General features: G+C 43.7%; 1 protein-coding gene across 2 annotated transcripts in view; it reads left to right on the plus strand.

Annotated features, from left to right (window-relative positions):
- The first annotated feature begins 1,358 nt into the window (after window positions 1-1,358).
- Window positions 1,359-27,550, plus strand: part of LOC135219169 (probable serine--tRNA ligase, cytoplasmic) — a 96,129-nt gene continuing 69,937 nt past the window's right edge. The window contains exons 1-3 of one of the 2 annotated variants that reach the window (XM_064255702.1): window positions 1,359-1,629; window positions 4,241-4,340; window positions 19,025-19,095. In XM_064255702.1, coding sequence (XP_064111772.1) covers window positions 1,597-1,629; window positions 4,241-4,340; window positions 19,025-19,095 — 204 coding nt within the window. In that variant the 5' untranslated portion in view covers window positions 1,359-1,596. The remainder of the gene's footprint in view (window positions 1,630-4,240; window positions 4,341-19,024; window positions 19,096-27,550) is intronic. The other variant, XM_064255703.1, reaches the window with a different exon arrangement.

The raw sequence follows: 27,550 nt of genomic DNA on the forward strand, positions 1-27,550 counted from the left end.
AGTACAATGTATGGTCCTGAAAGAAGAGAGAGAGAGAAAAAAAAAGGATAGAAAAAATATATGGAAGGGTGTTATGAGGAGGAAAGGGCTGCCAGATGGTCAACTGGGAGAAAATAGTGATTAATATCAAGAAATGGATATCATGAGAGAAGATACTTAGTCCAAAGGAGGGAGAGTGGTGCTGGGTGGGTGTCATGAAAGAAATAAAAAAATAGTTTCTGGAAGAAAAAATTAAGGGAGATTTGTAGCGAAAGTAGAAGCTGCATCACGAGAGGGAAAGAGCAGGGGCATTATCTTCAAGGGGCTGGTGGAAGCACTTGCCCCGTTCAGGACAGTGATGGCCCCCCAAGACTTACTTCCCGCCCCCTAGCCTTTGAAAAAATAATGATAACATTAAAATTTATGCCAAGGTGAATCTCACATGGCTTCAAAATGCACACAAATTTCTAAAATTTTCCCTGGGAAGCTTACAGCATCCCCCCTACCCACAGATGACAGGGCTTTATTCGCTCCCTGCCCCATCCCACCCATACCATAAGCTGTAAACCTTTGCTCCCAAGAATAATCTAAAATGATGGCACTGAGAGAGAGCGAGAGAGAAGCATTACAATTGTCACGAAGAATACTATGTTTTTTTTATCAGTATAGCAAAATCCAGTTTTATATATAGTATTTAAAAGTCTTGCATCCTTACTGGAATTGTCTTTATCACTACACACATGGGGTAGGGGAAATCAGCTTGCGCTGAAGGTAATTCTTAAGTCCGTGGTTTGTATTTCTGTATGAACAATTATAGATTCTGTTTATGAGGAACTTGAACACTGAGTATTGGGAGTACTGCAGGCAAACACAGAACAGTAAAAAATGAATGCAACATGTTTCGTGGTCTATCGGAATTTTCGATTACTCGTAACTCGCCTGTCGCAGTAGGTCTTCCAACAAGAAGTACTGCTAATGGAGCGCAATTCTCGTTCTGTCTGATTAGACGTACCTACCTAACGTTGAGCTAAAAGCTTGTTATTTTAATATTTTTATACTTGTAGATGTAATTTATGAATGGAAATACACGAAAGCTTAGAATCGAGGACCATTTCCTAATATTATGCTTTATAGACCTTCATTTCCAAAGTTACATTTGGAAAATCAGACTTACATTATCTGGCAAATTACATAATTTACAGTCTTCTACGTAACGCAACTTGTTTATATCCTGTCGGATTATTAATGCAACAAATCTGATGCAATAATCATTCGTATTACATCAGGTGTCATGGCGCAGCCTTTGCCGCAGCTGCGGTAATATGGTTTGATCGGCGCCTTTCTAATACTCTCTCTCTATGTCAATGTGTAGATGTTGGGCCAAGTCCCAAGTGGCTCGCTCGAAAGTGACGTCTCGTCGCAGTCTTCTTCTTCTTGCGAAGTCTGGTGTCACTCATGCGGTTGTGAACCGTGTAGAGTTTCGAGCGAGTCAGCGTGAAGTTGGACTCGTCTTTGTCAGTTTGACGATACATGCTTCATTTTTTCCGGTATTTGAAGTAATCCATAAGGTGATTAGGTCGCTGGTGCACGTGTTTTTGTTGTTCGAACTGACCAAACATGCTTGACATCGTTTTGTTTCGGGTTGACCAGGTAAGGAAGTCGGAAATTAGCAATACTTTGTATGTAATAGTTATACTACTAGGTTAATGCAACTAATTCCTTTGCCACATTTTGAAGTTTCTTTTATCATAAGGCTAGCTGAGCTATTCTATACGTAAAGCGAGTTAGCCCATGGCTTTTAGCTGCTACTACTACTACTATTAGGCTACCTTATGCTAGTTTTTTACCGGTACGCCCAGCTAGCTATTTATGAAAGATTTTAATCAAATGAATTTATTTTGGTAAAAACTACTCAAAATCAATGATATACCTAGCTAGTAGGTATTACTTAGCTGTAAGAATAAAGATGACTTAGACATATCTAGTAGGTATAGGTAGGTATAGCCTAGGTAGGTACCTACTAGGTATAGTACCTACTAGGTAGTGTTAGACGTAGGTTAGCTATGTTAAACTTTGTTATGCACAGGAAACGTTCCCCTACCTCAAATGTCAAGGGCGAGATCATGCCTAACCTGATGCATGGTAGCTAGCCTAATATAGGCTACCTACCTATTAGAGTATTTAGTCCATTAATGTAATTTATCACCAAAAACTAGGGTGGTAAAACTACAGAACTGCTTCACATGGACTAGTATATAGTATTGGTACTAACTACTAGCACCTAGGCTAATAGGGTAAAATACTGAATGGCCGGCCTCTACTGTAGTTTGACCACCTTTCTGAAAAAATACTTTAACCTGTCCTGTAACTCAGGTTAGACATTAGTCAAGAGCCAGCATCCTCCGAAGTAACACTGAGACCTCCGCTTTCCTCTCGAAGTAAGTTTTTTTCTCCCAAGTCACAAATTATGGTCATATAGGTAGGTAGGTAATATCCGATTTTTGGGAAGGTGGTCGCACTATGGTAGAGGCCAGCCATTTGGTATTTTACCCTAATTTCCAATTTTAGGGAAGGTGGTCACGCTATGGCAGAGGCCAGCCATTTGGTATTTTACCCTAATTTCTGATTTTAGGGAAGGTGGCTGTGCTATGGTAGAGGCCGGCCATTCGGTATTTTACCCTGTTACTTTGGAAATTGATTTGGTCCACGTGGGTAGCCTATTCGGCTAGCACCTTGGAAATTCACTTTTTCTACATAAGTATTCTGGTTTCTTATTAAGAATTTACCATTTTATTTTGTTTGTCGACTGTAATTACTAACTGCAGAAGTTGTATCATCCTGGAAAGCTGTTGCGCATGTGCAGTGTTATCCTATGGGGGCCTTTTGGTAAACAGTAGTTTCTTCACCCAGGGGCTGGCCCGGCTAAAAAACACAGCCTGCTAGGTTAGTTTGATAATAAGTAATATATACAAAAATCATATATAAAAATGTTTTACATTGAAAATCTCATACTTCTTAAGTAGCGTGGCTGTACACTTTTAAATATGATATTTTTACCTGAATACTAGTTTCACAGGTTAGTTAGGTAATATTGGAAGGCTGAAATTTAATCTGAATGAAACATGTTAGCATCCTTGTCTACACACTTTACCCATGACCTTCTGGGCCTTCCTATGGGTTAGCGTCCTTCCACTCTCATATGCGTAAGTTTTTCACCACACACAACAAGGAGATGTGGCATCTTTGAATTACAGCAAGGGCTTTTTGATTTGGGCTTTTTGGTATCTTGGATTGAAAATATAGCACCTGCAATTTATGTATATAGAAATTTTACCTTTCATATATTGCTGGAATAGGCTCAGTAAATTTCCAGGATTTACTACAGTTTACCCCCAATATTCGAGGAGAATACTTACCACCCCCCCCCCCCCCCCCACGAATAACGAGAATCCGTGAATAGTTGAAACCCCTATGAAAATGCTTAAATCTGCCCATTTTGTTAGTGAAACTCAAGAAAAAACCATCAAAAAAGTTTACACCTGATTTTTTAAAATAGTTTTATCACAAAAAGTGTAATTTATGATGAAATTGATTTAAGAAAAACAGGTATTTGAGGATACTTCTCATGGGAAAATTCTGCAAATATGCAAAATTTCCTTGAATTATGGGTATATGTATATGTTCCTTAGAGAAATCCTCAAATACATGAGTCCTTGAATCCAGTGTGCAAATACGGGGGTTTCAGTGTATTTACTGTCACAGCCTTAAGAATCTTATGTTGTAAACCATGTTCCATTTTTATCTAAACTTAATTATTCAGTTCATATCTTTTGTTTGGTGCTTTCAGTAAAATAATTATACTAAAACTGTATAGCTGATGACTACACAGCTAGACATGACATACAGTCAACTGCACACATCTTGTACATACTTTTAGGTGTATTCCATGACTGCATTTCCATGAAGTCATAGGCAAGTAAAAGTACTGATAGCCATTGTTTATCATAAAGTTTTAGATATTCTTATGATAGGCATTAAGATATAGGGTGTCTTTAAGATTGATTTCCTTATACAGGCCAATTCACTCTGAGTTAGCAAAGCTTTACAGCATATTTCAAGGGATTGAGTTATCAAAGCTTTACTTTATATTTTAAGGGATTTTTAGCGATTAAGATATTTGAGGTATGAGAAATAATGTATTTATCTAATGAGCGTAAGTTGTTTGCTATATGAATTTTTATTGGCTTCTTCCTATTATCAGGGTGGTAATCCTGATCTCGTAAGGGAGTCTCAAAGACGACGTTATAAAGATGTTGGTGCCGTTGACAGAGTTATTGAGTTGGACACCAAATGGAGATCAGGTAATATTTTAGTAGGTGTTGTTTGCAGTAGGCTTACATGATATACTGTATGACAGTTCATTTAACTTTTTGTCTTTTTTTCTTGGGTGCTTGGTTAAAAATATTGCTGTAGTTACAGCAGTTGCAAGTTTCTTGGCCAGTGAAATATACTTTAGCTAATGGAATAAACAAGTGGGTAGTATGTATATATATAAAAGAGCATACATATTTAGATGTAAAATGCTTTGTGTGTGTTCTTTGAAAGAATACAGTGTACAGGCAGTCCCCTGTTATGGGTGGGGTTCCATTCTTGACGGATTGCTGATAAGCAAAAACTGCGATTTATGGTACCGATAACCAGTTAATGGCACCTCTGTTAGGTATGCTATGGTGCCATAACTCTATTATAGGCTCCTTATGGCGCCTATAATCATAAGCTGTATTATGGCGCCTATAACTGGAACATGCTGCATTATGGTGCCAAAAACTGCCTGGTTTTATGGTGTTAGACAAGCGCCATAAAACTGGATCGCAATTAACTGAGTCTGCTGATAATCGGGGACTGCCTGTATGTATGTAAATCGCAATTGAGCAATATAGTATATGTTAGAGTAAGACACAAGAAAATGGCACTGTAATTACTTCTAAACTTGACAAGTAACAAGATGGAATTGTCAGGAAGATAAGTCCTTGTTGATACTATAGGCATTGTTATTGGTTGATAATTTATAACTAGCAAAAGATGTTCCTTGATCTGTAGTGACCTCTTTCATTTTCTGTGCTTGCTCTTTGTGGTCTCAGAAAAAACATGGAGCTCTATCTATCATCACTGCTCATCAGACGCTTTTTACTTTGTATTTTGTTCATGAAACTTACCTGTCAGATATATATATAGCTGTATTTTCTGAAGTCCGACAGAATTTAAAAAACTTCCGACACACGCAGTGGTCGGCCAGGTGGTTAGTACCCATTCCCGCCGCTGGGAGGCGGGTATCAGGAACCATTCCCATTTTCTATTCATAATTTTTCTGTCGCCGGTGCTGAAAACACCTGTTTTCAGTACCTCCGTCTTAGGATTTTGGAAACTTCATTGCCGCTAAGTATCCTAATTGTCTTTTTGATTTATTTTACTTGGATTTGTGGCTAGGCATACGCTTTATAAATTGATTTGAATTTGATTCATTTTTGCATAAGATATCTGAATCTAGTTAGGCTAGTTTCAGAGGGTGTTGTCTGCAAAGATAGGGTGTGGCTACCGAAAGCTTCGGTAGATCCGCACTTGGTATGCACGAGGGGTTTGGGTCTTGCTTCTTTGTTGAGATTTGTCAGGTAAGGAGTGTGAGACTTTGTCTATTCCGTAAGGAAGACGTATGATTCGTATGTACGCAATTAATCAGTAAACATGTCTAATTCCGTAAGGAAAAAGTATGATTCGTATGTACGCAATTAATCAGTAAACAAAAGTCAGGGTAGTGAACCTGCTAACCTTCCTGTAGACTTTATTTTGCCTAACCCTATAGTATGGCCTACGGGTTATGAATATGTCTGCGAGAGGTGATCGCTCTCCTTCATTGTTGTGAAGAGTGCTACTTCTGTTATTGTTACTCCTAACCCTGTAATGTTGCCTTCGGGCCCTAAAACAGTGTCTGTAGAGGTTATTGCCCTTTTCTCTTATACTCTTTCGTTTCGTAACTTAGAATCGAAAGTGCTTGCTTTAGAGAGCAATAGTTAAGTGGTTAAGTGCAGTGACAGTGCCCCTTGTGTAGTGGAGGGTGCGTCAGATCGGCCTTATAACGCCTCTAGGTCTAGACCTCTGTCGGACTCCCAGGACCACAGGGAGAGGGCATGTCGAAAGCCGAAGGAGGGTTACGAGGAACCCCCACCGATCTGGCGTGCCTTCGGCAGTTTCTGATGAAAATCCCCAGACTGCCAAAGTTCGTGCACGTGCACGAATCCTGAAGGATTGCTTCTCGTCCTCCGAGGCGTCCTCCCTGCGCAAGGGTTGGAGCTCTCGGAAGGACTCGCGCCCTCTAAGAAGCTTTAGAGAAGAGGACGCTTCACGTCCTCTCTCTCGTCAGGAGGGAACGTCAGATCCGCCCCATAACGCCTCTAGGCCTGGACCTCTGTCGGACTCCCAGGACTAGGGAGAGGGCATGTCGAAAGCCGAAGGAGGGTTACGGGGAACCCACATCGATCTGGCGTCCCTTCGGTAGGACCTGTTGACGTTTCCCAGGCTGCGGAAGATCGTGCACGAATCTCGAAGGACTCGCGCCCTCTAAATAGAAGCTTTATAGAAGAGGACGCTTCACGTCCCCTCACTCTCTCGTTATGCGTTTCAGTGAGAAGTAAGAAGGCGAACGTCGCCTGATCACGTGTACGTCTTTCCACCGAGAAATATGAAAAAGAATGCAGTTTCTCTCGCTTGTTTTGACGCCGGTCAGGAGCGTGACGATTTTCTGCACGCTTCTTTTGACGCTCGGCTTGAACGGGACGCTCGGATGGACGCCAGGCGCGCGCCAGTGGACGCCGAGCGTCCTCGCCAGTGGACGCCGAGCGCGCGCCAGGACGCCGAGCGTCCTCGCAAATGGACGCCGAGCGCGCGCCAGCGCACACCAGGTTTGTCTCCTGGCTGAACGTTTCTGTTGAACTCTTCAGACTTCAAGCTCTTGTTTAAGATTTGAGCCTCAAGAATGTGAAGTAAGCAGTGCTTCGGAGGAAGCTTAAAGTGAACAGACAACTTCGTCTTCGAAACCCAGCAAGACCTCGGGTTTCGTGAATTCAAGAGGTCTCTGTCAATATTATATTGCTTTTCGCAAAGGTGGATGGAGTTAAGTTTCGAAAGCTCAAGGGAAGATCTCGTTTTCTCTACCGCAGTCAAGACTTTGCGATAAGGCAGTTACGGGTTATGTAAAGGCTCGACGTCTCGCGACGTTCAGTAGGATTCTTGCAAAGGCATTCATCAAAAGGACGCTTTTCAGGAAAGCGCAAGACAGGACTTCCTTTGCCACCTTTGCCATACTGCCAATAAATTTTAAGCTTTAGCAGGCATTAGTTGTGATACGGGAGAGGAAGCTGGTTGGAGAGTTTCTTCCTCTTCCCAGGATAATTTTGCAAGCTTTTTAGCCCATCTGAAAGGGTTTTTCAGATGATAGATTTTGTTAGTTTCTAGTCGGGACTACGCTGCCGAATTGAACATCGTCGTTCTACCTGCCGTAAGCCCTGTCTCTTAACAGGATTCTTGCCCCTTTCTCGTTTGAGACGGGAATCGGAAAAATAAAATGCTCGACTTCCTGGATTACGTTTTGTCAATTCAGTGACTTTCCCCCATTGACAATATACTATCGTTTTGTCAAGTAAGTGGGTATCCCCTCATTGACAAAATATCTCTTTGTCCCGTAAATGGGTTAGTTCTCATTGACAAACATCTCTTTAACTTGATATTGCGTAAGCGAATAAGCTCTTATTGACAAGATTCGGAAGAGCTCTCATTCGTCATTCGCAGACTCGTACAAGAAATAGACTTGTAGACTACGTCAATGAACGCTTATGTCCAATAACATAAGAAGCTTGAGCTGTCTGCTTCGATTCTCTAAGTTTTGTTCATGAAACTTGCCTGACAGATATATGTAGCTGTATTTCCGAATTCAGCTATATATAGGTCTGCCAGGTAAGTATGAACAAACTTTATTGTGATATAATAAAAATATTTTGCCTTGCGTTATTTTTCTACTGGTTGGTTCAAGTCATACACGCTTGCTGTAGTTACCTCTTCGGATGGCAACCGAGAGGTCTATTGTCCATTATTTTAAGGACATTTAATCGTTACTCCCTGCAGCCTTCCAGGAGTTTCCGATTTATCTTTTACCGTTGTATGGTAGTGTTCTGACGACACAAACGCATCTATATATTTTAGCGTTTTCTGTTTCGCTTAAATATACCAGCTTGAGAGTCTCTTTTTGCTCAAAAATAACGGACCTATTTCTTCGTAGAATAGGGTAGATGGCAACCCAGACATAAAGTTAAGAAGACGACGTTCGTAAGCTGCTGGCTGCTGCTGTGTCTGACTGTCCAAGTTCCAACCGAGCCAGTAACAGATCGTGCGCTGTCATGCGCCGTAGGTTACGTCTCTCTCTCCTGCGGGATTGACTGACTAACCGTATCTCTGCTGGCGGTTACGTCTCCTGCGGGATTGACTGACTAACTGTATCTCTGTCCTACAATCACGGACTTTAGCCTAAGATTGAGGGGATTTCTTACGTGAATGAATAAACGTTGCATTCGTTTTGCCTTACTATGTTCAACAGAGTTATCTCAATCCTTTCGGTGCTCGTTACCGCACGGTATCTAGAACTAGTACGAAGTCTACCGCAACATTGCACTTTTATATGCTCTCCTGCTTAGGCAAAGCGCAGCCTTATAGGGAAGTAAGCATACTCGGGGAGGGAATGGATGAGCTTGCTGGGACCATTTCCTTCCTGAAGAAGTTTTGTTTCCCCGAATAGACTGCAATTCAGACCACAGTTTTTTCCTACCGGGAAACTGAAATATTCTAGATCTAGGAATTATTCTGAACATCTCTCGGTGCGTCATGATAGAAAGGTGCCGGACATCTGGATAGTGTTTCAGATGTCCTGGATCTTAATCTGAAAGAAGTAAATGCAATTCGGTCGTCCCTCCAGTCCTCGAAACGAGTTTTTGGAACCAGTGGTCCACATCAACTCTGATATTCCACAGCTCTCTCATATCTTAAGAAGTATCTTCTCTCGGTCCCTGCTCGAGTTTACGAGAAAGAGCCTATTATAACAACAGGCGTAGAATGTAACGATCCTCTAGAGGTTCATTACAGGATTGCAAAAGTCCGTACGAATCGTCTCGATCGACGGCAGCAACTTTTGACTTCCGAGTGGAATCTTTCTTTAGAAGTATGTTGAGAGTTGTGGAGACTTTAGGGACGCCCTTCATTCTTCTCTTCGATATGTTGAGGACGAAGAGGCTTCTTCTTCTCTACTCCCTTTTTCTCGATCCGGGATCGGTACCATTAAACGCCATCCTATGATATTAAACGGGGATGGATGTTTTAGTCTCTTTTCCCCTTTTTCAATCGCTTAGGAAATGTAATGAGGATTTATGACGTCACAGGGAGCGACAATGACGCTGATCGCCCCATGTTGGCCTTCAGGATCCATGGATTCACAGAGGCCACATCCTTCCTAGTTCACTTTCCAAGGACCTTTTCCGAGAGAGTCGGTCTACTCTAACTCGAAAGGTACCTATAACCTCTCCGCTCTGAGTCTGACAACGTTCAGACTATCGAGATGTTGACAGGAATAAGATTACCGTCTTCCATTTCCGTCTGAAGAATGGGATAAGCTGGCAGTCACAACTATTAAAGAATACGCAAATATGTTGTTGACGGCTTTTGGGCTCAGAGATTTGCGTCTGTCAACAACAAAGCCCTTCACGATCTTTGAGTTCTGTGGAATCTCGAAACTCGCTCACCATCTACTTTTTGTCTCACCTGTTTTCTCGGAGTCAGACACTCGTGCGAGATCAGGCGACATATAGTAGCCCTGAGTTTCTTGTTGACGAAGTCGGTTGCGTTTATACACCCACCCCCGATGATCGTGTAACATGAGACCAGGTTGGACTGTCAGGCATTCTTCCTTCGGGACTGAATCGCCTTTTTGCTCCTTGCTCCTTTCTCCTGGCACCAGAAGCTCGAGTCAGGAGTTGATTCGCTGACGACGTTGGGTTGCGGTTGATTACACCCCCCATAAGGTTTGCTTAGATTGAATCGCCCAGGCAGTCCAGACACTCATCCTTCAGCGAAGAATAGTGCCTTATGGTCTTCAGGGTACAGCCTTGCTGTCCTTGATTCGTCTGACTGGTCAACTGGTCGGTCACCTGACTTTAGTACAGACGGACTGACTGTGCATGTCCAGATCGAAGCTTTCAATATGGAACTTAGACGTAGTCTGAAGTTCTTGATGTCAAAGCATTCGAACCTCTCCTACCTGTTAACTTCTTGCATGTGATCAGGAAGGCCTTCTTCTAACCACCCTAAGATACGACAAAGAGGGTTAGTGAGATTTTAAGCCATCGTCACAAGTTTTGGCTTTAGAGAACACAAGGCGGTGTGCTCTCTAAGCCTTTCGTTGTGGCCTAAGAATGGAAACCCGTTTTGTCCTTGGGCCAGGAGCTTGGAAGCAAGGATGGCACAAGTTAGTGGGCAGGAGCCAGAGAGAGTCCTGTGCCCTGTCAGGTCTCTCAAGTTTTATCTACATAAACACTCAAGAAAGTCGAAGTCATTCGGGCAATCTGCAGTCCGAAAAACCGAAAAAGACCAGACTTGCCCATATCGAAGAACACCCTGGCTTTAGTGTTAAGGAGTTCTTTCAAAAATGCTCCTTCATTGTGTTTGCACAAAGATTTGAAATCTTTTTATCTGAATGCTCACGAGGTGAGGGCGCGGCCTCGGAAGCATTTCAACAGAGCATGGCACTCAGCAACATCCTGAGTACCATGTTTTAGCGAAGCAACTCTGTGTTCACTTCACACTCCCTGCGAGATGTGAAGATGGCATATGAGATCTGCTGCTCGCTAGGGCCATACGTGTCTGCAGACACAATCTTGGGGGCAAGAAGTACCACTCATCCTATCCTGTAGAAAATGGTTAGGAAGAGCTCTTAATTTAGTTGTTGAGTCGCCGACAACGGCGACTTCTTAACTCTTAAGCCTTAGTTAACACACCTTAACTTTGGCTAGGTTGGTCAGGTGGTGATATATATATTTATATATATATATATTTATTTTTTTTTACTTCTTAGCCCTCATGGTATGGTCAATATGGTCTAGTCACATTGTGGTCACGCCCCCGTTGACAGATCATCTGGAGTGCACCAGCTTTATAGGTCTCTACTTCGCTGGCAACTCTAGTAAAGCAGAAGCAGACTTGGGTGACAGTAATCACGAAGTCCGCTATGCTAACAGGTGGAACCAAGATGTAAATCATCTGCATGCATTTGTTTCCCAAAATCCTTCTATTCTGTCCCTTCCCACCTCCAACGGTGGGATTCAGCTATATATATATCTGACAGGTAAGTTTCATGAACAAAATGATATTGTTATGATACAATAAAGTTTGTTAATACTTACCTGGCAGATATATATAATCAGTACCCACCCACCTCCCCTCAGGGGACAGTGGAATAAAATTATGAATAGAAAATGGGAATGGTTCCTGATACCCGCCTCCCAGCGGCGGGAATGGGTACTAACCACCTGGCCGACCACTGCGTGTGTCGGAAGTTTTTAAATTCTGTCGGACTTCGAAGAAAAATACAGCTATATATATATCTGCCCAGGTAAAGGTATGAACAAACTTTATTGTATCATAACAATATCATTTTTTATGTACAAAAGTTTAATCAATTTGTAACAGAGTTGTATTAAAAATGTTGGTTGCATGAACTAGGATGTTTATTCACAGAAGTATCTTAGATTGCTTAAGCAGAAATTTTTGTACAAATAACTTACCAAATAATTACTTAGCTAACGATTATGCCTCACACAGCATCCTAAATTAAAAAATTTGCGAACAAGTGACTTGCAATGCAGGGGTGACAGGCCCTGCCCTCTGCAACAGGGGCTAGCAAGCAACCAAAGCCAACAGCATCATTCTTGTTTATGCCGCGCAATCGACAGCATATCTTGCTTGCTCCTGAATTCGTGTTTGCTGGTTTTTACTGAAGTCGGTGACATACTCTCTTTGATTTCCTTTTTTCAACTGTTGTCTTCGGCTTGGTTTGCTTTGCTTCTTTAGCTTTTTTCTCAGTTAGCTTAGTGAATTAGTACCGTATATTTTGGCGTATAAGTCGACCGGAAGATAAGTCAACCCCCCAATTCTGAGTCAATTTTTATGATTTTAACTAATATCGGGTATATTAGTCGACCTTTATTATAAAATGTGAGGCCAACCGTACGCTCAAAATAAGCAGCAGGGTAAAACGTATCAAATAAAATAACCTGAATGTTATTACGGTACATATTTTGCTCTACTTACCCTAAGAAATACAGGTAATATATTCGGTATATTAACAAATCTGTGAAATATATAAAAGTTGAATACCGGCAAATATGATTAGAAATGACGAAACGAAAGATACGTTACTCGAGTGTAGTGTAAACAAACAAAGTGCTAACTAACGCTGCATAACAGCCTACGTATATATGTATGTACAAACTGCCACTCAAGTTAATGTTTTAATTCGGTTGTTAAAACGACGTGTCGGTATTTTATTATTATGTTGGAATATTCCTTGACCATTGGTTCTTCTATGGCATAAACAGGCTCATTTGAGGGAAAACGAACATGCAGTTGATTCACCAGATTCAAACTGGGATTCTTTAGATGAAACCGTGAATGATAATTTGTTTGATGAATTGTTTAATTCAAGTGACGATGACTCAAGTAATTTTGAAGGATTTTAAATACATATTTACTATTAAATACAATTTTTTTTATTTAAAGTGATAAATAAAGATTTCATACCATAAATGTTTTTGAACAATACCCCGGTAAATACAAAACTGTCAGAGTGAACGCATCCTTCTCAATTACTGTACTACAAATGGCTACGCAATGTTTACGCTTGCTGTGCAATTGGGGTTTCTTCAAGTTACTTTGATTTTTTTCATTTTATTTAAGGTAATGGATGTTCTAATGTATTATTATTGTCGTATTACAGTGTGGAATGTTTTTAATACTGGTATTTACATACATAGTTACCTCAACAAGGCTGTCATTGTTATTAGCCAACTATAAAGTCTGGATTCCTGTACCGATATGCCAAAATATTAAAGATTCACTTTTTGTTACCGTTAGATAAGTCGACCCCCTAATTTTGGCATGATTTTTTGGGGCTAAAGGGTCAACTTATACGCCGAAATATACGGTATGTCTTGATTCTTGAGCTTTCAGCCTATCCTCAGCCCTCTCCCCCCTCCTACTCCTGTGCTCAGCTCCCATGCTTCTGAACCCGATGCCGTTACCAATCTAGAATCTAGGATTACAATAAGTTTGATAAGAATTTTAACCTAGTTGTAAGTTCTGTTTTGGATTTGGGGCTTCTCTTTGAGTTTTTATAGACAAAGTGTGCAGTGATAAAGTGCCCTAGTGTAATGTAAGGGGAGGAGGTAGTTTCCCATCCCTTTGGTTCTCCTAGATGAAGGTCACTGTCCTGCTCCCCTTCATTAGGGAGAAAACATACTGGAGGTCTAAGGGAGACTGATGGGGTTTGCCCACGGGTTGCTGGCCCCTCTATCGATCCTGTTGCGAAATCCCAGGGTGCGACCAACTGCTGTGGGAAAGGCATGTCAGTGGATGTGCACCATTTATCTTCCAGTTCAGGCTTGGAGTCCGATCATGGGCGTTGTAGACAGTACATGAACTCTTCTAGACCATTGAAAAGGCATATGCATGATTTGGCTCCCAAGTCTCCTGTGCTGGTCCTTTGTGTAGTTACGGGGTAGATCCCTCAGTGTTTGATCCTGTACAGTTGCCTCTTCATCCATGGGATTCACTTGTGCTGCTGTCTCCGAAGGACTCCAAGCGCCAGAAGCTCCGTGCTAGTCACCTGTCACCTTACCAACTGTCTTGTTGTGCAGCTCCCACACCTGAGAACCCAGTCCCAGGTGCACTTCCATCCGCGCTTCCTGCTCCCGCTCAACCTGTATCTGCCTGCTATGAATTTGCAACACTCGGTGTCTTCTGCTTTGAGACAGTGCACCCATCAGCAAGAGCAGACTCAAGCTTCTGAATCGGATGACCCCTCTCTTGTACCACTTGAGAGTCAGCTTGCGGAGATCCTGAGTTATATCAGGAAAGCTCCTCCTGCAGGAGGTTCCACCAAGGCTGCCAGTGACCTCTCTGGTTTCTTTGGAGGATGAAGAGGATACAGATCAAGATTCTGTACAGCTGATAGCTTAGAAGCCTTTGCTATGTTTTCTTTTGGAGAATTATCCTCGATTTTTCTCACCAGCTACTCCTCCATCTCCTGCCTCCACGTTCCTGATGTCGAAGACTCAGCTTGAACTCTCTCTCGTGCTCAAGATGGATCTTTCTACCTCTTCCAAGAAAGCCTTGAAAGTTGTTAAAAAGTGGCTCTTGATGAAGAGAGAGTAAGAGAAGGCTAATTCGCACGCCCTTCCTTACACCTGATCAAGAGGACCTATAGGCCTTACGACAGAGGAGAAGGCCCCCTCCCTGGGAGTTGCTGCCTCCTCCCAAGGGAACTTCTCCATCCTTATCAATTCTTAATGTTGCTGAGCTTTTACCTCGGCCAGGCCTTTGTTAAGAATATGTTCAAGATGTTCAGTTTCCTTTACTGGATAGTGGGTGCTCTCTTAAAAGATTGAGAACGCTACAGGGATAGTTGACTCCTTTTCTGCAGACCTCCTGGGGTGCTTTTGTGTACAGATAAAGCTGTTTGTGACGGTTTGAGAAACTTGTCTCTCTCTTCACCTTCAGGCTCCTGAAGGAGAGGGACCTTTGGTGTTCGCTTGCTTCGCGAGGGGTTACGCCCTCACAGAAGTCAGCCTTGCTTTTTGTGCCTCTGGGCCCCTCCCATCTCTTCCCACAGGCCATGGTAGAGCAGATTGCTTCAGATATGTAAAAGTAGTCCACACAGGATCTTCTGACAGTCTTCACATCCCAAGCCTTCCTCTTTGGTGCCCTTTCGTCCGAAGTTCGTCTCCGCTCCAGTAGCACCCATTTAATGGAAAAAGACCCCAGTCTCAACCTGGACCTCGCTCTGAACTGCACTTTCAGTCGAAGTCCCTCAAGAAACACTGCCTACAAACCCCAACCCTAAGAAGTGAGCCAGAAGTCCTTTAGCCCCAGTGGGAGCCAGGCTTCTCGCATTCTGTGAGGAGCAGAGCCATGGATCATTAGGGTATTAAATGAGGGCTACTGCATCCTGTTTTCGGAGACCCTTCCTTTAGTGTCCTCTCCCGTCGCATTGACGGCATACTTGAGAGGGTCCGAAAGGCATGTGGCCCTTTTGAAGGAAGTGTCCTCCCTCCTTCTGAAGAAGGCCATAAAAGTAGTAGTCGATGGCTGGAGACCAACACTGGATGTAAGTGCCCTCAATCGCTTTGTAGAAATGACCAAGTTCAAGATGGAAAAAAGCCAGTCAGTCATGACTTCTGTCCATATCCCCATTCATCCAACATCCAGGAAGTACCTCAGGTTTGTCTTCCAAGGGAAGGTCTTTCAGTTTTGGTCTCTCTTCTCCGGCCTCACCATGGCCCCTCAAGTATTCTCTTGAGTTCTCTATCCTCTCACCAAATGGCTTCACCTAGTAGGCATCAACATCAGTCTCTATTTAGACGATTGGCTTTTTCGCTTACCATCGAAGGAACTGCACAAAGGACCTTTAGACAATACTTCATCTCTCCCAAGAATTGGGAATCTTTCTAAATCTGCAGAAGTCCCAGTTCATTCCATCTCAGGAGATTCTTTGTTTGGGAATGATTCTCAAATCTTGGACTTCTCAGGCTTTTCTGTCCCCCAAGGGAGTCACAGACTGTTTTCAGTCGTTCAACAAGTTCCTCTCTCTCACATCATGCTCAGCCCTGCAGTGGATGAATCTTCTAGAAATGAAGTCTTCAACTGAGACCTTTGTTCCTTTGGACAGGCTGCACACGAGAAGTCTCCAATTCTTCCTAAAGGCCAACTGGGATAGGAAGACTTAACCGAACTGGACAGTCTTTCCTGTCACTCAGGAGATAAAGTCCAATCTCATGTGGTGGCTTCTAGAGACAAGATTTTCACAGGTGAGATCCCTTCTTCCTACCAACCCCGACCTGGATTTTTACTCGGATGCCTCGGATTATGGAGGTTTCCGAGGTGGCCTCTAGAAGAGATAAAGCCCCACATCAATATCAAGTAGTTGAAGGCCATTCATCTAGGCCTACATCATTTCTCCTCATACATGTGAAACAAGACAGTGGTTGTGCATGAAGACAACACCACGGCCCTGTCATACATCAAGAAACATGGGTACGCACTCCTTTTCCCTTTGTCAGACGTCAAAAGAGCTGCTTCTTTGGGCTTATCAGAATCGAGTGACACACTTCACCACTTTATTCAAGGAAAATTAAATGTCCTGGCAGATAAGCTGAACTGTCAGAGACAAGTCCTTCCTACTGAATGGACTCGGGATGAGTGTTTGCACCTACCTGTGTAGATTGTGGGGCAGACCCCTCGTGGATTTATTCGCAACATCAATGAACGACCGCCTTCCTTTCATCAGCACCCCACTCCCAGATCCTCTGGCATGGGCGAAGGACGCCCTGCTGATAAGACTGGTTTGGCCAGTACCTCTATGCTTTCCCTCCCTTCAGCTTGGTCAGAGAAGTCCTGAAAAAAATTTGCATCTCACAACAATGTGTCAACTCATAGCCCTGTTCTGGCCCACAAACGAATGGTTCCCTGACTTCTTCGTCTTCTGGTAGACTTACCATGACTACTCCCCCAAAGACGGTGGCTACTCAGACAACTGCATTTCAGGAGATACCACCAAGGGTTGCCCACACTCGCTCTGACAGGCTTCAGACTCGGGAAACTCGTCAGAGCGAAGGGATTTTCAAGAGCAGCTGCAGAGGCTATTGCAAAGTGCAGCCTCAGGTCTGCTTGCAACGTGTACCAGTCGAAGTGGGTAATCTTCAGTAGATGGTGCCTCAGACATCACATCTCGTTTACTGAGACATCTGTAGCCCAGATTGTGATTTCTTCTCTACTTAAGGACTTCTAAGAACCTTTCATCTTCCACGACTAAAGGTTACCAGGCCATGCTTTCCTGTGGTTTTAAGCATTGCAATCTGGATCTTTCAACTAATCAAGATCTTCATGACCTCGTAAGGTCTTTTGATACATCCAAACAGAAGAAGTTGGCAATAGTATCTTAGAACTTGAATGTAGTTTTTAAGTGGCTCGTGGGCCCTCCCTTCGAGCCCATTAAGAAGTCCGCTTCCCTCAAGAACCTTTTGCATAAAATGCTGTTCCTAGTAGCCTTGGCCACGGCTAAGTGCATGAGTGAGCTACACGCCATAGACAGAAGAGTCAGATTCTCCCAAGGCAACACATTCTGCTCTTTCACCTTGGGCTTCCTAGCCAAGAATGGTGATCCAAGTAAGACATGGCCTCACTCTTTTCATATAAGGAACTTGATGGATATCGTTGGCCCGTACGAAAAAGAACAGTCCTTTGTCTGGTCAAAATATTGAGGCACTACCTGGATAGAATGGAGGTCAGGAGACTTTAGAGTAACCTCAAGTGTTCTGTCAAAAATCGCTCTCATCTGCTTTCCTAGAACACCCTCTCATTCTTCATTAGAAATCCGATATCCAAAGCTCATTCCTGGATACGGCAGAACTCTCTGCCATTGCTTAAAGTCAGAGCTATTGCCATATCTGTCTCCTTCAAGCATAACTTGTCACTCTCTGTGATCCTCCAATCAACTTATTGGAGGTGTAAGTCCATATTTGCTTCACATCATTTGAAAGAAATAGAAAGAGCGTTGGAAAATTGCAGTATCATTGGTCTGTTGATGGTGGCTGGCATGGTGTTGGGTGAGGAATGAAAGGAGAGACAATCTCTCTTCTATCTTTTTTCTTTGTAAGGATGTTGAGCACCAGTTCGTTGGTTGTTTAGTAGTTTTTATAGGGGTAGTCCCTGGTTATTGGCAGGGGTTCCATTCTCGGCTGGGTGCTTATAAGCGAAAACCACCATTAACCGAAACTCTGCCTGTTATGACGTCATGAATAGCGGATTTTGAGGTGCTAGACAAGCTCCATTAATCGAGTCTGCCAATAACTGGGGACTGCCCGTAGTATCATTTGATGGTTGGTGACAGGTTGTTCTCTGGTCTTGTTGTTTTTGGTACTACCCCTAGGGCAAGGGCGTATATTCTTTGTATTACGTCTTGTTGACAGTCAGCCAGCTCGCCTGTTGCAAGACTTCACTGATGTAGGGGCAACTCCCCAGCCTACTGCCGCACTACCACAGAATGAGATGATCACCACCAGAGGCAGCACCTCCCGCTGTAGCTTTCTTGTCTGGTAAGTAGCAACAAACATATTGTTAGTGTTAGCCATTCATCTAGTTCAGCAATAACACTTCTTAGTGCATTGAATTATTATAGTCCATTCATCCCACCCCCCTTGCATTGTGGGATTCAGCTAAGTTGTTACTTGGTAAGTTATTTATATAAAAATTATGTTTTTATAATAAAATGATGTTTTATAAAAATATTTACCAAGTACTTATTACTAAATCAGAGCCTTCCCTCCTCCCCTCTTGTTTTTTCTTGGACTATATGGCAATGAATAAGATTGACAGTGTTAGCTTCGGTCGTTTGCTGGTCCCCGTTGCAGTGAGCGGGGCTTGTCACTACTGCATTGCAACAGTCACTTGTTCGCGAATTTTTTAATTTATGATGCCATGCGAGGCATAATCGTTAGCTAAGTATGTAATTATTTTTTTATAAAACTTCATGGCGCTAATGTAGCACCATAAAACTGGATCACCATTAACTGAGTCCACCGATAACAAGGGACTGCCCGTAAATGGTCTGTTTTTAAGTCCATTTGTATTTTGTGCATGAAATAGATCTCTGATAAACATTATGTTTATCTTTCCACAGCTCGTCATAGAGGAGATTTGCTTAATCGAATGGGGAATGTTATATCAAAGACAGTTGGAGAAAAAAAGAAGGTAAGAAAATTTTTGTTTCAGCAATATCTTATGTTGGTAGCACATCATTTCCAGACTTGTAACTTTTGGAGGTAGTTTTTTCAGTGTTACAGTACATTATCTATAAAAACTTAAGAATTACTGCATTTTGTTGTATTATTACCTGATGTTATCCTACCTATTCAAGTTGTGCTGCAAAGGTGGTTTGATCATGAAAGTATATTTTTATATATGTGACTTACCCAGTAATTATTGCTAAGAGTTTCTACTCAACAGCAGCCTTGATTTTATGTTTCTTTGCTAGGATAGAACTGATTGTCAACACTGACTTGCAGTATATCCTAAACGAGATCAACTACATGTGCACCACTTTCATGCTTTGCTACAAGGTCTTCCTAAAACAATCATATTCCTGGTCTTTTTTACTGAAGGGATGGCACTTGCAGCTTTCTTTGGCCCCATGATGGCTACTTTGCAATTAGTTTTTAGCAAAATAAGTACAAAACAAAACAAACACGTGGTGATTGAACACAGCTGGAAAAGTGTATTAGTGAGTGGTGCTCAGTTCTCTTGGCAAGAAAGTTACTTATTATACAGTGGTCCCCCTGTATTTGCAGGGTATGCATTCCAGACCCCCCCATGAATAGTTGGAATCCCTATAAAAATGCTCAAAACCTATTTTGTTAGTTAAAATTCAAGAAAACCGACTTAAAAATTTTTATACCTGTTTTTTTTTTATAGTTTAACAAAAAGTGCATTTTATGATGAAATTGATGAAAATAAAACTGGAATTTGTGGATATTTCTCAATCTGGACTCACACATTCATGGATTTCTCTCGGGAACGTTTCCCGGCATTATTTGTGGCATAGAAAAATACCACAAATAATGCTGGGAAACGTTCCTGAGAGAAACCCACAAATGCGTGAGTCCGCGAATCCAGAGAACATGAATACGGGAGGTCCACTGTACTTGATTAGTATTAATTTTGAACGTCCTGTACTAGCACCTAGATGTTTGAAGCATTTTAAATCGCCTCTTGCTTCTGGTAGCCAGTCCTCTCCCAGACTTTTGCCACCAGGCGTGTTGACTTGCTTGCCTTCTCATATACGCTCTTATAGGGGGAACTACCAACATGTTGTCCATTGAAGAGGAAGTGGATTAGAACCCTGATCCTGCTATGGTATTTTGGAGTTTTGTACATGAAACTTACCCAGCAGATATATACTTAGCTATAGACTCGGTCGTCCCGACAGAATTTCAAAACTCGCGGCACACGCGACAGGTAGGTCAGGTGATCCACCATTCCCGCCGCTGGGTGGCGGGGTCTGGAACTATTCCCGTTTTCTAAGCCATAATTTCTCTGTCGGTTGAACGGACAACACCTATTGTTTGTTCCTCCATCTTGGATTTCTACTTGTTTGCCGAGAATTTGGATTGGTTTTTTGCTGACGTATTCTGTTTTTTCTCTGGCTTGTCATACGCTTATTGTGGACTGTTTTTCGACTTTGGTTTTGACTACTCTTTCACGATGTCTGACGCTAAGGCTTCACCTATGTTTAGAGTTTGCAGTAGGGAAGGTTGCAAGGTTAGGCTGCCTAAATCGGCAGTAGATCCTCATATTATTTGCGCTAAATGCAGAGAGAATGAATGTTCTTTTAATAACACCTGTGTTGAATGCGAGAACCTTACGGAGCTTGAATGGAAGGAGTTATCGTCATATGTTAGGAAGCTTGAGAGAGATAGAGTGAGAAAGGCTTCAGCTAGGTCATCTAGTAGATCTTGCTCCTTAGAACAAGAAGTTAACTCTCCTACTAACGATTTTCCCTTAGCCTCAGCTGCTTCTCCCTGTTCTGAATACAAAGATTCTTCTTCAGAGAGGGAAAATGTAAAAGCTTCAATCAAGAAACTTCAAGCTCAGCTACGAGCTCTAAATGAAGGTAAGAGTGGTGATAGTGACTTGTGCAGTGTCCCCAGTGCAGTGGAGGGGGCGTCTGACCGGTTCCTCATTGCTCCTAGGCCTAGACCGCTTCCAAACTCCCAGGACCAGGGGAGGAGGAATGTCGAAAGCCGCAGGGAGGATGCAGAACATCCCCAACGGTCAGGCGTCCCTTCGGCAGATCCTGTTGTAAAGTCCCAGGCTGCCTCGGATTGCCGCAGAAAAGGCGTCCTAAGGGAGTGTTTTTCGGCCTCAGACTCTTCCTCTCCTAAACGAGGATGGAGTTCGGCCTCTCTTTCGCGCCCTTTGAAGAGAGCCTGGAAGGCGCCTAAAGGAGACGCGGCTGATTCCAGCCCAGAGCGTTTTCCCGAGGATTGGCCTTCGGGACCTAAGAAGACGAAACAAGAGGAGCCTTCTCTTCAGGATCCTACGAAGAAGTTTTTGATTAATCTGCAAGAGCAGTTAGCTTCTTTAGTAGGCTCTTTGCTAAGGACTCAACAAGGAGGAAAGGAGGTTTGCTTCCCTGTTAAAGAGTTCCGCTAAGCGCCCCTCTTCGTATAGGAGAGAACCCTCACAATCTCCAGGGCGTTTATCGCCTTCGTCGAGAGACTCGTCCGATAGGAGTTGTTCTCCTGAGAGAAGAGTTCTTTCGCCCTATAGGCTGTCTTCTCCGAAGCGCGCTGAGACGCCGCGAATCGAGCAGAAGTCTCGATCGGTTTAGGTTCAAGGAACCGGAAAAACCAAAAGATTTAAGTATCAGGATCCTTTGGGTCTGCAGGACCAGGAGCCAGACAGGCGCAAAGAGGCAGCAAGACGCAAGAAAGGGCGTCAAGAGCCTCTCAGACCACAGGATTCAGGACGGCAGGATCTGCTAGAAGGCAGGAATCAGGACGCCATGAGTCAGGGCGCCAGGAAGCCAGGACGCCATGAGTCAGGGCGCCAGGAGTCAGGGCGCCAGGAGTTAGGACGCCAGGAGGCAGGACGCCAGGAGCACGTTAGGCGTCAAGAGTTAGGGCGCCAAGAGCCTGTTAAGCGTCATGAATCAGGACGCAGGGATCTTTTCAAGCGCCCTGAATCAGGGCGCCAGGAGCCTAGCAAGCGCCGCTAACCTGGCGAACCGGGCGAACCGCAAGAACCTAGACAACAAGAGTCTAGTAGGCGCAAGAGTGTTTCGGACAGGCAGGAGCCTCACTCTTCGTATAGAAGTGCTAATGTTCAGCGCTCCCCTTCTCGGGAAAGGAGTTCTTCTCCCGGGAAGAGCCAGATCACTCCCAAACGGTCTCCTTCGGTGGATCAGTTGGACCAGGTATCGGAAGACGACGAGCCAGTAGATGTAGCAGTTTCTGACTACAAGAGACTTTCACTTTTGCTGCTAAAGGAGTTCGGAGACTCCCTTCATCCTGCTGACCCTCCTTCACCAGGATCTTTGATGTCTAGCACAAAAGCTCTCAAGTCGTCTTCCTTCGTCAAGATGCGCCCCGCTCTTTGTATGAAAAAGGCCTTAAAGACCTTTTCAGAGTGGTTGACTTCCAGAAGGGAAGCGGGCAAGACAGTTTTTTCCTGCCCTCCTTCTAAGTTAACAGGCAAACCAGGAAGGTGGTACGAGACCAAAGAACCTATGGGGTTAGGCCTCCCTTCTCCCGCAGATGCGGATTTTGCTTCCTTAGTGGACTCTTCCAGGAGGAAGTCCTTGCTGTCTGCTAAGGCAACATGGGGCATGTGTGAGCTAGACCACCTTCTAAAGGGCCTCTTTAAAACCCTAGAAGTCTTCAATTTTATGGACTGGGCTTTGGGAGCGTTAGCTAAGAGAGCTCAGGACACTTTGTTTCCATGGAGGAACTTTCAAGCGTCCTGGCTTGCTTGGACAGAGCGGTCATGGACGGTTCCGTAGAAGTTGCCTCTCTTTTTGGAACGGGAGTATTAAAGAAGAGATCGGTCTTTAGCTCTTTTCTAGCAAGAGCCGTATCACCTTTGCAAAGAACATCTCTTCTTTTTGCACCGTTATCCCCGCATCTGTTTCCACAGGAGACTGTTAGAGAGGTTTCCAAATCTCTTACGGAGAAGGCAACTCAGGATCTCCTCACGCACTCAGCCAAGAAGTTTAGGCCGGCAGTGCCTATAGAGAAAAAAGAGAGACCCTCTTTTGTACAGCCCTTTCGAGGTGCCTCCTCTTCTAGAGCCCCTCTTAGAGGTCGCAGACCCAGATAGAAGGAGTAGACCCATCGTAGAAGGTCCTTATTCAGGGAAGTCTAGATGAGCAGGGAGTCCTCCAGACGAAAGCAGGCGCCAGACTACTCCACTTTGCAAAAGTCTGGGCGCAGAAGGGAGTGGACTCTTGGTCCCTCTCTATCCTGAAAAAAGGATACTTGATCCCCTTCAGGGAAAATCCTCACTTGACGACAACTCCAAGGGAGTTGACTGCAAGATACTCGGATCCGGTCCGAAAGCTTGCTATTTTGCAAGCAGTGGAACAGATGATTTCCAAGGAAGTGGTAGAACATGTTCAAGATCTCCAGTCTCCAGGATTTTACAATCGGCTATTCCTGGTACCGAAAGCATCGGGGGATGGAGACCGGTTCTAGACGTCAGTGCCCTGAATTTCTTTGTCTTGAAGAAGAAATTTTCAATGGAGACGTCTTCCTCTGTTCTATCTGCTCTTCGTCCAGGGGACTGGATGGTGTCCCTGGACCTTCAGGATGCGTATTTCCATGTGCCAATTCATCCGGCAGCAAGGAAATATCTGAGATTCATGTTCCAGGGAAAGTGTTTTCCAGTTCCGAGCGATGTGCTTCGGACTTTCGACTGCCCCTCAGTCTTCACGGACATCATGAAGAATGTAGCTTTATTGGCTACATCTGGAAGGGATCAGGATCTCGTTATATCTGGACGATTGGCTAATAAGAGCCCAATCGGAGAAAAATGTCTGGAGGACCTATTAGTTACTCTAAATTTGACAAAGTCCCTAGGACTTTTAGTCAATCGCGAGAAATCCATGCTGACTCCCCAGCAGAGTATTGTCTATCTGGGGATTCAGATGGATTCTCGGGATTTTCTAGCGTATCCTTCGCAGGAAAGGAGAGAACGCTGCTTAGAAAAGGTGGCAGTCTTCTTAAGGAAAGAACATGTTCCGCGAGGGATAAGGATGAGCTTACTGGGGACCCTCTCCTCGATGGAACAGTTATTTTTTTGTTTCCTTAGGAAGACTACACCTACGACCCCTTCAATTTTATCTGAAGGAGAAGTGGGATTGGAAGTCCAACAATCTAGGAGATACATTTCCAATCTCGAAAGGGATCAAGGAGAATATCCGTTGGTGGTTAGATCCACCAGAAACTAAGCAAGGGAATCTCCCTTCGCTTACAGAACCTTCGCCTAGCGTTGTTTGCGACGCCTCAGATTCAGGGTGGGGAGCGACCCTAGGTTCGGAAGAAGTGTCAGGCACTTGGGAAGGAGAACAAGTGTCCTGGCACATAAACAAGAAAGAGCTAACAGCCATTCATCTACTTTTAGTTCATTTCGAGGAACAGGGTCTCAGGTCTGGGGATTCAGATTCACTCGGACAACACAACAGCCCTCGCTTATATAAAGAAACAAGGGGGGACGCATTCCTTTTCCCTGTACGAATCAGCAAAGGATCTGCTGATTTGGGCTCAGGAAAGGAAGATATCTCTTCTCACAAGGTTTGTGCAGGGAGAGAAAAATGTCCGGGCAGATCTGTTGAGCAGAAAAGAACAAGTCCTACCCACGGAATGGACTCTCAATCCTCAGATTTGCCAACAACTTTGGCATCTGTGGGGAAGGCCCAATATAGACCTGTTCGCGACCAACAAGAATCACAGATTGAGACCTATTGCTCCCCGATCTCGATCCACAAGCATAGCAGTAGACAGCTTTCTGCTAGATTGGACGGGCTTGGACGCATACGCCTTCCCTCCTTTCAAGATAGTAGGGAAGTATTGAGGAAGTTCGCTTGCTCGGAAGGAACAAGAATGACCCTCATCGCTCCCTTCTGGCCAGCTCTCGATTGGTTCACAGAGGTGCTGGAGTGGTTAGTTAGATTTTCCAAGTATCGCTTCCACTAAGGAACGATCTTCTCAAACAACCCCACTTCGACAGGTTTCACAAAAACCTCCCCGCTCTAAGTCTGACCGCCTTCAGACTGTCGAAGGACTTGTCAGAGCAAGGGGTTTTTCATGAGAAGTGGCGAAGGCTATTGCAAGAGCCAGAAGAGTCCTCCACCTCTAAAGTATATCAGTCGAAGTGGGAGTTGTTTAGAAGATGGTGTAAAGGGAAAGAAAATATCCTCTTCCAGTACCTCGTAACTGAAATCGCAGATTTTCTCCTATATTTGAGAAAAGACTGTAACCTGGCAGTTTCAACAGTGAAGGGTTACAGAAGTATGCTGGCCTCAGTTTTTCGACATAGAGGAATAGATCTTGACGAATAATGAAAGAGTCTTCAACATCAGACCTTTAGAAAGGTTCTTTGAGACCACGAAAGACCATGTAATCAAGAAGCCTAGCTGGAACTTGGATGTGGTCCTCAAGTCCTAATGTCGGAAAAATTTGTACCGTCTCACGCAGCTTCGTTTAGAGACTATTAACGAGAAGTCATTATTCCTCTTTGCGTTAGCAACAGCCAAGAGAATTAGCGAGTTGCAAGCTTTGGAAGGTAAAGTGGGTTTTAAGAAGGATTCAGCGATTTGCTCCTTTTAAACCCATTTTTCTAGCAAAAAATGAAAATCCCTCAAAGCCTTGGCCAAGAAGCTTTGAGATAAGAGGACTATCTTCATTAACAGGGAGAGAACTAGAAAGGACTTTGTGTCCAGTCAGGGCACTCAAGTTCTACCTGGAGAAGAAGAAGTTGCTGAGAGGTACAGAAGAAAGTCTTTGGTGCTCTGTAAGAGATCCGAAAAGATCGATTTCTAAGAACGCCCTTACATACTTCATAAAAGATGTAATAAGGGAAGCTCACCTTAAGTGCGATGAAGAGCATCTCAAGGTTCTCAGAGTGAGAGCTCATGAGTGAGAGCCATAGCTACGTCTATGGCATTTCACAAAACATGGTCTCTTCAAGCTCTTATTAGAGTCGACGTTTTTGGAAGGATGTAAAATTTAATTCTGTGTTCGCCTCGAATTACTAAGAGACGTTAAAATTTTGTACGAAAAGAGCTTTGCTCTGGGAGCGTATGTTTCGGCGAATTCAGTGCTGGGAGAAGGGGCTGAGGCTAATCCTTCCTAATTTAGTTTAGTGTTTAAATTACTTTTTATTGGTGGTTGTTTTTTTATTGGTTAATTGTCAGAGGGAATAGGGAACCCTCTTGCAATTCATAGATTATAACAATACTAACATGGTCAGGTGATCGGGATTGGCTTCAGTGCTCTTTGTGATTTTTAATAACCTTAACTCTGTCATGTAAGAGGGCGAGTCTCCATTGATATGACAAAAGGTCAAGGCTCTACCATGTAAGTGGGTCAGCCCCCATTGGTACGATCCAGTATAGGCTCTGTCTCGTAAGCGGGCTAGCCCCCATTGACACGATCCAAAGAGTTATTCAACCATAGGTTCATTCCTCGTTGAAACTCTTGAGGCAGGCAGACTCATCGACAGTAGTCATGAAGTCTTCAGCCTAATCAGGTTAGGAACTATGGATTATTTTATCCAAGAACATAGGTTGTTTTTTTCCCTGTTTTTTAATGTATTTAGTTTAAGTATTATTTTGTTTTTAGCTGTCTCTTGCCCGCCACCAAGGGTGCCAATCAGCTAAGTATATATCTGCTGGGTAAGTTTCATGTACAAAAATGATATTGTTAAGATACAATAAAGTTTTGTACATACTTACCTGGCAGATATATACGATTAATGGCCCACCCATCCTCCCCTCAGGAGACAGGTGGAAGAGAAATTATGGCTTAGAAAAACGGGAATAGTTCCAGACCCCGCCACCCAGCGGCGGAATGGTGGATCACCTGACCTACCTGTCGCGTGTGCCGCGAGTTTTGAAATTCTGTCGGGACGACCGAGTCTATAGCTAAGTATATATCTGCCAGGTAAGTATGTACAAAACTTTATTGTATCTTAACAATATCATTTTTCTCAATGACTTTTGCCCTGGTGCTCATCAGAATAATAGCTATTCAAGCGTCGGTCTCCATTCAGGCGCTTTGCACCATCTCAGGAGCCGCACTCCCTTGCTCCAGCTCACTCGATGCTTTCCATGCCTCCCCTGCACCCACTGTTGATTGTTTGGTGCTAGCTGTTGAATGCCCAACAACACGGTCTCCTTGTTCATCTTCGTCAACGCTACAGGATCTTTCGCTTGCTCCTACGTGCTATCACTTGGACAGGACATCACTTGAGTCGTGCAGGAGGTTTTCTGTATAGTCCTCTTCGTGAGTTTTTTGATCACCGAGAAGGCATGTATGGTGGGATGTGGGCAGTTCTTGCCACCTTCGGTGCATTCAGCCCCACTCAGAACTTTTGCGTTTCCACAATCTTATTGTTTGTAGGAAGAGAAGGATCCGTTTGGTCTGTGAGA

Source organism: Macrobrachium nipponense, chromosome 1, assembly GCF_015104395.2.
Source record: "Macrobrachium nipponense isolate FS-2020 chromosome 1, ASM1510439v2, whole genome shotgun sequence".
Lineage (NCBI taxonomy): Eukaryota > Metazoa > Arthropoda > Malacostraca > Decapoda > Palaemonidae > Macrobrachium > Macrobrachium nipponense.